This window comes from Oculina patagonica, chromosome 12, assembly GCF_052425735.1.
Source record: "Oculina patagonica isolate OP01 chromosome 12, crgOcupat, whole genome shotgun sequence".
NCBI lineage: Eukaryota > Metazoa > Cnidaria > Anthozoa > Scleractinia > Oculinidae > Oculina > Oculina patagonica.
Window position 1 is genome coordinate 19,060,577 of NC_135769.1, and position 12,943 is coordinate 19,073,519.

Genomic DNA, 12,943 nt, shown 5'->3' on the forward strand with positions numbered 1-12,943 from the left:
AGTAAATCCCGAAATTCCCGTATTTCAACAAAAACAAAGGCGTTGCTGACTAGGGTCCTTTAAGATTTAGTTGAGCACAAATGTGTTAGATCTTGGAGAAATTATTTACAAGGTTTTAGTACCTTGTGATTTGTGTAACTCAGCAATTCTTTGTTCTCTCTTCAGGACGCTTGCATCTTTCGCATTCAATCTGAATATCGACTGGGAGCTTACTGGTGAACGTAAGACTGTAAGTAAACTGTTACTCTCCCCTCACATTTTTGCAGTTTTCTAATACTTTTGAATAAAAAATCCCAAGTACCGTTTGCCAAATGTCAAAAAACAGACAGCACTGCACAAAAGTACTACTCAGTAACTTTCATTTGAATGGTCACACACTAGAGTTTTATGCACAGACTTTTATAATAGTTTTCATTTGTCCTTTACTTGCCATACGCAACTCAATGAGCCTATTCTTACCGTACCGTAGTGTATTTTTAGAGTGACACGTTTAGCTTTTAGTCCTTCGCGGTGATGACTGTAGCTGTTGTTTCTGTTTCCTTCATTTCTAACTGGGACCCGATATCTTTGCTGATGTCCCTGTCTGCATGCCAGTGTTCACTTCAGTGTGGTATAAAACACGACGGGATTTGCCTTGTTGTGTGCTTCTACATAAAGAAAGGTTGTGAAAATATTTCTCTTCAGCACTCACTGTGAGAAGTTTTGTGAGAATTTATTTTTTTCAGAATAGATTCTTGATCTTCGCTCACGGGCAGCCGTTTCGCACGTCTCGTAAATTAAACTAGCTGCACTTGAAAGAAAATGAAATATGCAGGTTAAATGTCACACGATTTTATTTTTCCTTTGCGATATCAAATTGACGCCTCGAGGGTCACTAAAGGGGTTTTGTCACGGTTTTTAACAGATTTTTGAACAGCCAAAATTTATATTTGTGTCGTAGGAAAACTTAAAAAATAATAGTCTTGATTCTGATTAATATTGCTATATAAGAGCACTGAAACTGTTAACTTTGGCTGCGGATGGCCAGGATGGAAACGGATTGTAACTTGGAAAACAAAGGCGGAACGTTTCAAGTTTGTTCCGTGCGTCTTCAAAAAGTCGTTATTTACAGCTGAAGTTTGACTTCTATCCGCAAATTATGATTATATCTTCATTTAGATGTTCAAAGATAATATTTTTCTTGGGTTAAAATTGCCTTCCACTAATATCAGAACAGTTTAGACCAAAAATCTACGAAATGCCCGTGACGTAGCTCCTTTAAATCTCGTATCGGCCCTGGGCTGCCATGTGATATCGCTTGTGTATTAAACTGTGTGTTTCATAGCAGGTTATAGACGGGTACGGCGATCAAAAGAAGATACAGGTTAGATATTTGGTTTTTATTGATTACGTCCTGGCGTTTTACTGTATAACACCAATTCAGACAACATTAACCAGTGAAGAGCCGTCTCGCAGCGGAGTTGAGCTTGTTGTTCGTTTTCTAACAAGATATTACGCTTTTTTCTCTATGTTAGAGAACACTGGCCCGTCTTGCATGCAGACATTTTCTCCTTTCTTTGCTAGGACCATACTGGGTCCATTTCGGGTCCACGCCGCGTTTTTATCGTGGCATTTGCATCCCGTAACCTTGCCCTTGTTTGTTCACCTTGGACTTAATAACGTAAACTTTGTTTCTACACTTAATATTTATCGCCTTTGTTCACTGTGTCGATTGAGTTGTCCTTCAAAAAATAGCTTGTTTCATTAATGTACTTATTGCCACCGATTGCTAATAGTTTCGTGTAATTACCCTTAGTTGTTTTAAAAGTGTAAAAAAAAAGTGTTCTCTGGTTTAAAAAGTTAATAAAAATATGAGCTTTCGGCTATTTTACTATAGCCTTTAAGGTGGTACATATGGCTGAAGCGCAAAAAAAAATTTTTCTCGCAGTTTAGCTTATATTGTACCTTTTGTGTAGTTATGTTGTTATTTTCGGAGTAGAGGCTCGCTGTCCGCTTTTTTTTTGGAGAAAGCGAAGATTAAAATTCGTTGTCAGGTCCGCCATTTTGAGCCGCCATTTTGAAATTTTGCGTGTTTACTCGCTTCCGGTCTCGCGAACTGCAGGATGCCATCAAAGCTACAGCAAAGCAACAGGCATTGAAAGCTCAGTTAAATCTAAAACAACCAGCTATAACAACAGCGAATACCAATATATTCTCTCATAATACTTTAATATCTCAAATGGTGAAGCTAAATGTATAAACAACCCGTTCCGGGACATCGGACATGGACACAATCACACAACGAAAAGCGTACCGCGACCAGCAAATAAAAGCTGACAAGTCAATTGAGAAATGTAAGTTTAGACCAGTTTATCTTGCAACTACTTACATGGCCATTTCGGCGAAAATAATTCCACCTTTATTAGAGTATCTTCATACGTATTTTAAAACCGCCAGATCGATCTTGGTTCATTATGAATATATCCCCGGCCAATCCACAACTGAATGTCTTCGTGGGATGTTTTCTCGACGTGGGCTTTTAAGCTAAAATCGAATGTTAATTAGGCCACAACAGCAAAGAATAAACTTCACGTACTACACGAAAAAACGGTTCGGAAACATCTTTGAACTCTTTCCAGCTAATGAAGCATTCGAACCAGCCAGAATACCGTCTTGTCGCGATCGATCATACGAAAATTTTACGCGCGTCCAACTCCTTTTGTGTGTGCTGTAAACACAAGAGAACGCCACTGTTGTCGCAGGATATTTCGCTTATCCTTCACAGACTATTTCCACCGAAAAAATTACAAGATTATAGGCAGAAAAACAGCAGAACTTGAATCGCCACGGCGAAGCATCTAAATACCCTTGCGTGTGCACTCGATATGTTTACTCGAACACGCGCGATGCTTATGCGTAATGGCAAGTGCGCATTGTTACCGCTGACAAAAGGATCGCAGTGCCATTGTTTATGGCGGTTGCTAGGGACTCTCCTTTTGTTTCTCTCGAGGACACGTAGCACGCTCGAAATACGTCATTTTCTTCGTTTCTTCCACGAAATACGTGACCCAGAAGCCAATGCAGCATGGACAACCGAAAACAAACATGGCGGACAAGAATTGTGCGAACGAAGCCACAAAAACAGGCAAAATTCGACGGATTCTCAGCATGTGTGAGACGAAAATAGAAATATTTTCCATGCGTTTTATTGAATTCTTGTGAAATTTGGCAGAGTTAATACACACAAATGGAGCTAAGTTCCCTGACTTAGCCGACATTTTTCGAAGCATCGGATCGATATTATGCCCGATTATGATATGACACGTGACTGGTTTAGAGATGGTCGATTATTTTCCGTAGGAATAACAACTGGATGTCGGCTAAGTCACAGAAGAATTGTTTTTATACAGGTATTTGATAGTACAAAGAAGAAAGCTATTCAAAGAAAAGAAATGGAGAAAATAAAGTAATTATTATTTTGAGTGACATTTTAAGGTGTCAATTTTCACACCTTTATGACCGGAAATCGAAAAATTTGAATTCAAATTTGGATTCTACGGTAAAAATTGCTATAGAATAGTGAATTTAGGGATTTAAACAAAGTTAATAAAATATCTTAAAATGGGCTCTTTTTAGACGCATTTTAGCCATATGTACCACCTTAATAGCCGAAAGCTCATATTTTTATTAACTTTTTAAACCAGAGAACGCTTTTTTTACACTTTTAATATGTCTTATCCTGGTTACAGTTCAATTTTTAATCTTAGTTGTTTTGTTTATATTGAGACTTTTGGATGAGATACGTTTGTCAGTTTCTGTCTTGTCGATTTTTTCTATTGTTTAAGGCATTTTGATTTGGTCAAGCGCTTTGTTTTTCGGTATCTGCCGCTAGTTATTACAATGTTTCTCACAAAGTTCTTTTCTCTATTTTTCTCTTTAATGTTATTGTTCCTGGGATCTTTAGGAGGTGAGTACGTTGTCATTTTTTAGCTGTTTTATTAAGTGCCCAAGAGTGACCGACATCTAATTCCTCCTCACCATATCGTAAATGCTACGAATAATTGTGAGTTGAGATGGTTTTTTTAAATACAATGCTACGCAATAATTGATGAGATTGAAGAAAACCAATTACAGTATAGTGGATATTGTTTTAAAGTACCACCAAATTCTTAAATAAACCAAAGTAAGTATTTTCCAGGCGTTCGGTTAGTTGGGAAAAATTTAGGCCCCGTCCACACTGACCCGGGTAAATTTGAAAACGGACAAATTTGAAAACGCCGCCTAAAGTGTTTTCCGTCCACATTAACCTGGTAAATTTGAAAACGATACCCACTTTGGAGAGCGTTTTTGAAAAGAACCGTTTTCGGTGACCGAAAACGCCGGTTCAGTGTGGACGGTTGGCCTAACCGGAGAAAAAAAGAGATGCGTTTTCAAATTTTCCCGGGTCAGTGTGGACGGGGCGCTAAAACGCGGGAACACAAATGTGACTCATTGTTTAATGTTGCCCACAGGTTACCCAACCTATGAAGGATGGAGTGCGTGACATGCTGGTGAAACATCACTTGTTCAGCTGGGATCTCTAATGAAGTTCATAATGAATCAGCAAAAAATAAGTTTGCTCTGCGTCGCTTCACCTCGAGAGCGCCAAGAGAGCACATTGAAGCAAAGTTTTTTCCACTCTTTGCCAGTCGGATCTTAGCCTCCCACGCAGTCGTTTTTAGAGGAAATTGTGTTTCACTCCTTAATTAATCAATCAATCAATCAATCAATCAATCAATCAATCAATCAATCAATCAATCAATGATGATCGATGAGAGTTATTATTTAAGTCGTGGCGGGGGATGAGGTTGCCCTCTCTATCCAAGCCAGAGAGGGTCATGTAAAAAGCACATTAGAATAATTAAAACAAATTATAAAAACAATGGGAACTAGTAGAGGTAAAAAATGATAAAAAATAATTAAAAATTTAAGAATAGCTAGATTACAATATCTTATGAGTATAAATATTTAAATGTAAAAATGCTTTAACCCACCCACACTAATTGTTACACCCAGGGTTAAAATCTAGAAAAATGAAAAATATGCTAAAAATAAGTCGCTAAAATCTATGAGATACAATTGTTACATTTCCTCCCCACAAGGAGTGAAACACGATTGCCCGTAAAAACGACTGTAATAATGTAGTAACGTCTTTTTACTTGCCAGGCAAGTCACTTATTATTTAGGTTTTTATGAAAGAAATTATAGCTTTGTTCGTTAAAAAAAATGTTGCTTCGTTTGGTTTCGAATTTAGATCCTGGTGGATTTAGGCTTTTCATTAGTTTACTTTGTGTTCTAATCCAAAAAAAGAACAACGGAATGTTCGCCTACTTCGTGCTCTCTTTGTTAAACCGTGATGCAACTGAATATACAAAACACTACGTCAGGAGAACTATAAAATAAGTTAATACTCAAGACCTAATAATGTAAACGATGCTACCAAATCAGGTGTATATAAAATACTTCGTTGTCTCTACTTAAAAGACATCATTCAACGCCCCCTCCCCCCACCCCCACGTGACGAGAACCGTTGGGTGACGTCTTTAAGAAAGGCTGTATAGATTACATATTTAGACGTAATATAATTTATTAGAGTGATATGCTCTTTGTCAAAATTTAAGTGGAATTATGGAATAAGTATAAAGATGCGTTTTTCCTGTTAGTAAGTTATCTGAGAAAATAGTGTTTGATGTGCAACAATGGGATGACTTCATTACCCTTCAAATTTTATTCCCCTCAATAAATAGGAAATTCTTGGAAAGTCTGAATTGTTCGGGGACACTCGAGAATGACGCCCAAAGACTCTTCCAAGTGTTATTTTTTCCCAAGAAAAAATTAATCCAATTAAGTGTGTTAATCAGATGAAATAAAATATTTAACAACTACTCGGTAATGGTGCAAATTTCACGTCAAATTCTTCAGTCGGTATTGGTAATTAAATTTGAAAGAATTCTTTACGGTTTAGTCCTGTAGATTAAAATTTTAATTGTACAAATAGTTCTTAACAAACAGCATACAATTGTCAGTTTTTGATTACAAGTGCAGTCTTTGGCGGCCGTCGGTATACTCGAATGGTGTCCAACTTGATGTTCGAAGACACTCGTACGTAAATCAGAGTGGGTCGTGTATACTCGAACGGTGTCCAAAGTGTTGTTCAAAAACACTCGTACAGTTTTCGGAGACGTTCGGTATACTCGAATGGCGACCAAAGGTTTGTGCGAGAAAACTCTTAGTCTTCGCCTTACTGGTGTCAAACGACACGTCAAGCATTGTTGAATCCACAATTAACTCAAAGCCAAGGAAACGAAAAGATTTCTAAAACGTATTTTACGTAAACTGGTGAAATTTAGCATTTACCGGTCATGAGAATTGTAAGAAAACAGAATTGTAAACGTTGGGCAGCATTGGGGTTGTAAGTATTCTAACATCAATATGCTTGAATTTATTTTTCATACAATATCGATAACCTGTGTCCTGCCTTAATTGAATTAGTGTGTTACGTGTCATGTTGTTAAGGTTTGTAAGAATATAAAATCTTAAACGGTTGATCAGTTTAAAATATTTGAAGATATGTCCCTAAACAAGGTATTTAATATTTTTACTTTAAGTAATTAAGGCCAGTTGATAATGTAATTTCCCAGTTTAGAAGTTTCTTTAGTATAATGTGATCAAGACTCTAGTTTGTTCCTTGTTTTACAATTCATGATTACGGAGTAGTCCAGTCGGGGGAATAAGTGCCAGTTTTTGCAAATCTTCGTTGAAGCACTCGAAAAAATTTCGACTTATTTCGTCCAATCAAAAACTAACGCGAGCACTCACGAGTACGCCGAAAGCAATCGCGCGTACAAATACGTCGTGTTGCTTGGCAACTTCTGGGACGAAAACCGCAGGTTCTGTTACTTTTTGGAGAAGTGACGTCGCCATTATCAACTGGCGCTTGTTTCCCCAACTGAAATAGGCGAGTAGAAAGTACGTAACTAAAGGTTGAACTGGAATAACGAGCCAGATTATTGTCCGACAAGAGTCTAATTACAGGTATAGGTATTCGAAATGCTAATATCTTTGAAAACAATATACCTTGGGTATTTGGTAGAATGAAAAGGCGAAACAAAAAGCGAGATATTCTTTAAGTTTTAAAAAAATATATTTAACTTCCACACGCAACAATTGAAACTACGAAGGTAGTCTTGCGTTAAAATGTGACGGGATTGCTAATAAAAATTAAAATGTCAAACAAGTAGTACTACGATCGTGTTCTATCGTTGATTTATAATAGTTACCATGAGATTATCAATGAGATGACCAATCACGCAGTTTTCTATTAAACCACGATTAGTGCCTACTAAGGGCCTTTACATGCGGAGGAAAGTTGTCCCTGGCAGGAGGGTCACCCTCCATACTTTAATACCACCCAGGACAAGAGAATATTTAAAACATTAAAAGCTGAATGACCGCTTCCTCCCCTCCCCGGGAGGGGGGGCGGGGTTACCCAACGTAGTTTTACAAGGCTAGAAGGTTCCGCCCCGAATTATAAACCCTTACCCTTTTCTATTCCATTTTTAATGGAAAGGGTAACCCTTTCATGTACCTTTCATAAAAAAATAATACCCCTTAAGCCGCGTGCCTACAGAAAATGTTGCATCCCGTTTTCTAAGCTTTCACTTGAGTAAACCCTTTTTGAAAAATTTAAGATGAGTCAGTCGTAAGGCGCGTCTGTTTCGGGTATTTTGAAGGGCCCTTTTAATACCTTTAGGATACTTCTCTGACTTTCCCGTACTTCAACGCGTGGAATCCCTACTCTTTTACAAACACCAGCCTGAACAAGATACCCTTGAGGGTGAAGCCTCCTCATATAGTCCACTATAGTGAGCCCCCCCCACCCCCCCCCCCCCCAGAGATGACAGCGCTCATAAATGGTTTTCTGATGGATTACCACATTGATACATGAAATTGGGAGTCGTACCCCTTTTGGGTGGAGAATTTTAAGTCACATGGCCAAACTTGGGAACAAACAATTTGTCTAAAATCTGCGTCTCTTGACAGTTTTCGGCCGCACACGTTAGTTTGCGCGCCTCTTGTTTCCAGGTTAGTTTTTGTACAAACTAACTCACTTTTATCGACTTCTATCAAGGCCGTCTTGGACTTGAAGACCCCCAACGAGGCTATGTAGATGAAAAGAACGAACGGAACAGATCAGAGCAGAACAGAGCAGCGCAGAACAGAACAAAACACGCCTGATGGTACACCAGAACAGAACAGATTAGATAATTACCCGTCAACTTGGCCCATTTCTCTTACTTATTTGTTTTATAGACGAATTATGTTCACTAATTTTGTCTGAAAAGCATATAAAAAGCTTTTTTAAAAGCAGAATGTAATGACCCGTCGAAAAGCCCTGGGAACGAGGATGGACCCACTCGTACTCGTCCCTTCTCTGTCCCGTTCTGTTTTTCGACCTCCACTCCCCTGCCACCCCTCCCGTGTTACGGAGTAAGCCATTTTTCGCGCCAAAACCACGGCTGCAGCACCAGGCGCGTCGAGTCTTCGCAGTTGTCTCATCAACAAGTCCCCCTCAAATACGTCTCAAACAGTCACCGAATTAACCGAACTTCAACGTTTTTTGCAATATTCATCCAGTGGGAAAGGAAGGAAAACACTTAAGGTAAGATTTAAATAGGTCTAGGCAGAAATTGCAACAGCAAAAACAACATCATATCGACCGCCATCGGCGCGGAATGCCCCAAACTTCTCGCTCGACGCTTGAATGAAAAACAAAAAAATAAATTAGAAAGCTTAATAATTCGGTTTATTAAATCTTACTTGTAAAAATTAATGAACTACAAGTAAGCTAGTAGTACAACTTTGGGAACAACTGCAGAATACAGCGCAAAGGAGATTCCCGAGTCGGAACTCTTTGAGCACAAGGCAGAAAACAATAGGAGCTATTGTTATTCGATAAGATGCAAATGAGTTGCTTTGTTGACGCTTTGACAACGTTAGTGTCGTTTGGCCTGAGCATGAGTACTGTTGCGGGTGCATCTGCCACTCTTTAACATAGTTCACGAACTATGGTTCCAATTAACTCGCCTAAAATCAGTTGTACAGCCCCTGAAATGATCCCGAACCCAAACGAATCCCCCCGGGCTGATCCCCAAATCGACCCTAAAATGATCCCGACCCCGAAATGATGTACGGAAAATGATCCCCATAGATTTTTTTTATTTTTTTATTTTTTTTTTTTATTGCAACACACACACACACACACAAAATACATCACAAAAAAGTAAACAATACAGCTACTTACAGACCAATTGCATACAAAACTTAAGATAAAATAACTTACACTTATTTTGCACTTGTCATGTAATATATACAAAGTAATACAAAGACAAATAACGGGAAATATACGCAGGAAATAAAGTAATACGAGGGCTATGCATTAGATTAATATTTGAACATATTACAACTATGTTATTATTCTTATTTTTTTATTTATTTTTTTTATTTTTTTATTTTTTAGTGCGAGCAAAGTTATCTAATCCCCATAGATGACTTTATTTATCCACGGTAGTTCCTCTCAGCAAAAATCTATTAAGTAATTCACCGAATTAACCGAACTTCAACGTTTTGTCCAAGTAATTTTTGGAATGCCGTTTTAGCAAGAAAATTTGGATTGCTCAATTATACTGAAGGGATACTGCATCTCTTTTCTAAACTTTTCACTTGAATTACCCCTTATTAAAAACACTTAGATGAATCAACCATCTGGTGGCTCTATTCAAGATAACTTATGTTACTGGTAATTTTTATTTCAGATGTATTTTTCACCCTTCAACACATGTTATTAGCATCTAGCTACATCTTAAACACTTTCAAGAATTTTAATCTTTAATTTTAGCTCATTGTATTTAGCGCAACCAAGTATTTATATAAAAGTTTGCGCTATGAAAATGTTAATATTATTATTATTATTATTATTATTATTATTATCATCATTTGACATGGTAAATAATGCTGGTGACTAAACTTAGAGTCTGTAGCATGTCGAGACCTGTTCACGAGTGCTGTGACATCAACTTTCTTAAACATACTAATTTCAACCCACGTATTTTACCACAGTTACTAGGATCTTTCCTTTTACAATCATGTGATGTTGATAAATTGCGATGGAATAATTTAGCTAAATATAGAATCAGCTGAGCCATAATTTTCACTTGGTGATCAGCCAAAAACTCAGCTACATGACAGTTGGGGACTTCCAACTGGCGATTGCTTTTTAAGCGATGACATGTAACTGATAGTCATCGCTTTATGCAGGCAGCCGACTGGCCGGATCTGTTATTCTGTTGACTGTTGTCTGTTTAGCACAATTGAATAAATCTAGTTAAAATTTACAAGAAATCACCGCATAGAACACAAAAGCAAAATAATCCCATGCAGTTAGAATGGAACACTACAATGTATAAACGAAAGAATCTAAATTTTATATGATGGGATCTATTAGATTTAATAGACAATTATACAATATTGAGCAAACTACTACTAACTTTGCTTCCTTGGCCTGTGAAATTATTCAATAAACTACTGCATTGATTTGAATTCCATCAGACCCTAACTATGCTATTTTTTTACAATCACTAACATTGGCTCTTAGGTGTAAAAATTGTAAGCTGCAGTTGGATAATAGTCTTAATCACGCACAAGGTGTCAGCTACTTTTATTTACGTTAAGTTTTTGACAAATTTCCTCAAAATTATGTAATACCCCTTGTGAAATGTCTTCGCTTCTGCATGTATTGCATGCCATTTATTTATTGTTATTATTGATTGCTCACACATTTACAAATATTACCTATGTATTACCGTTATTAGTACACTACTTACAGAGGTTATTTGCACAAAACCTTACAATACATTAGGAATTATAATTACCATTACAATCTAGATTAAACTTATAAGAAATGAAAAAAACTCACAAACACTGGCCTATCTTATACATATGGAAAATAATATCCACAAAGCATTTAACAATTTTTTTTTTGGAGAGTTGTTGGTAATCAATCTCTTTTTCCTAAAGACACAAAGGAAATTGCTTAAACCAAAGCAGCTGTTTTATGTCCTTTGTTAATTAATCATTTTCTGCTGCTTCAAATTTTTCATCTACATAGCTATTTTCCATACCTGGTATTTTACTAATACTTACCACAATATTAGATGTTCACATTAAATTACAATTATGTTGATATTGCATGCTGGAATAGTTTAGGCAATATTTGTTACACAAGGTGTTTTTAACAATGATTTTTTTTAAAAAGTAAAAAAAAATAATGCAAATATTTGATTTTAATAGATTGAATTGTTGTGAGCTGCATGACCAATATTTGGCATCTACCAATAATTTTTTTATTATAATTTGACAACAAATAATACTATTATTATAATTTTATTAATATTATTAGTATTCTTAGGGCAGTTTTCATTATATTAAATACTTGCTCTCTTAGTATTTGGGTAGAGCATATAATGTTGCATTCAGTCAAATCAATGGAATTCAAAATCTGTCAGCAAGTGCCTGCAGTCACAAACTAAAGTGATTGTTCTCTCATACCCTTTGAGGAGTGGGTCCTCAACCTCCCCCCTAGGCCTGAAAGAGCAGAAAAAAATTCAATTCTCTCTAAGTTTCATCAACATTTTCCCTTCTGGTATTATGAGACAAGAATTGTTCAGTCAATGATTCCGCCTCCTCTAGATTTTAAGCAGTCCTTGTTTTGCTTGTTCATAGTCTAGTGCGAGTCTTTTACTCCTTCTTTTATTGAAAAAGTTGTTGCTAAAATGGTGTATGGTTCCAAAATATCAATGTTCAGTTCCAGAAAATATCCATACCCACCCCAAGGAAGGTCATTAGAAGTTCCAAGGGGGTGGGGGTTCTCAACAGCCAAAGTTTTTAAAGGAAAGAATGCGGCTTAACTTGAATTCAAACCAAAAATCTTCTGTGGGAGGGGTTTGGATAATTTCTGGAACAATACAATTTATTATTCCAGGAAAATTCACACTCCCGCAACTGATGGCATTTGCAAAATTCCCATGATGCAGGAGAGGTGGGGGAGGGGAGAGGGGATTGATGACTTTAGAATTCTGGCTGAGAAGATGTAGCCTGCGTAGCAGGCGTCTGTGTAGTTTTCAGCGCGTTTAAAAGAGTGCGTGAGAAGGCCGCGCGATTCTTCTCGATTTTTTCCTCGCGTGGCCCTCTTGCGCCTTTCGCGTTTCTCCCATACGCGCGCTACAAAAACTACTCAGACGCCTGCTATGCAGGCTAAGAAGATGGGAGGCAGTCAGCCTAAAAATCCTTCCTCTGGGGTTATTTTCGACCATAATATCAATGTTTTCTCTTCAAAAACCTTTCTGTTTAAACAAGGTAATATTCCTTCAAGCTATACATTAATTACCAGGGACTGGTAGTGAGGTGGCGGAGCTGGCCAAAAAAACATGGCTTCAAAGGAAGGGCCGGCCAGCATTAAATATTTATGGCCTGTTGTGTGTGTGGTGGGGCAGCACTTTAATTAATCCTACCATTAGGTGTTGACTTAATGGGTCAAAAATCCTGTGAGAAAGCCCCAAATATAACATTCCTGAGGTTCTTGAAGTTAAACTTTTTCCAGGCCGGGAAGCATGCCCCCCCCCCCCCCCCTCCAGGTGAGACCTACTTTATTGTGTTTTTAAAACCCAACACGAACTCAACCCCACCAACTATTTGGTTGCATACAGAAAAATCACCATTAAAAACTACCTCTCTTTGTTAAAACTGAGACAGTTTTGGCTCTGTTTGTCTACTTTTAAATATTGGATGAGGTTTTTGTGATATCCGGAATAATCAAGGTCAAGGTAAGTGTTATCAGCCAAAGCCAAAGGCTGAAGCTGATAACACT

General features: G+C 37.5%; 1 protein-coding gene across 3 annotated transcripts in view; it reads left to right on the forward strand.

The window, feature by feature from the left end:
• Window positions 1-7,264, forward strand: part of LOC144632519 (small G protein signaling modulator 3 homolog) — a 35,861-nt gene extending 28,597 nt beyond the window's left edge. For 2 of the 3 annotated variants that reach the window (XM_078491182.1, XM_078491181.1), the window contains exons 29-31: window positions 166-229; window positions 1,328-1,364; window positions 4,489-7,264. In XM_078491182.1, coding sequence (XP_078347308.1) covers window positions 166-229; window positions 1,328-1,364; window positions 4,489-4,562 — 175 coding nt within the window. In that variant the 3' untranslated portion in view covers window positions 4,563-7,264. Of the gene's footprint in view, window positions 1-165; window positions 231-1,327; window positions 1,365-4,488 lie in introns of all 3 variants that reach the window. The other variant, XM_078491183.1, reaches the window with a different exon arrangement.
• Window positions 7,265-12,943: the final 5,679 nt, after the last annotated feature.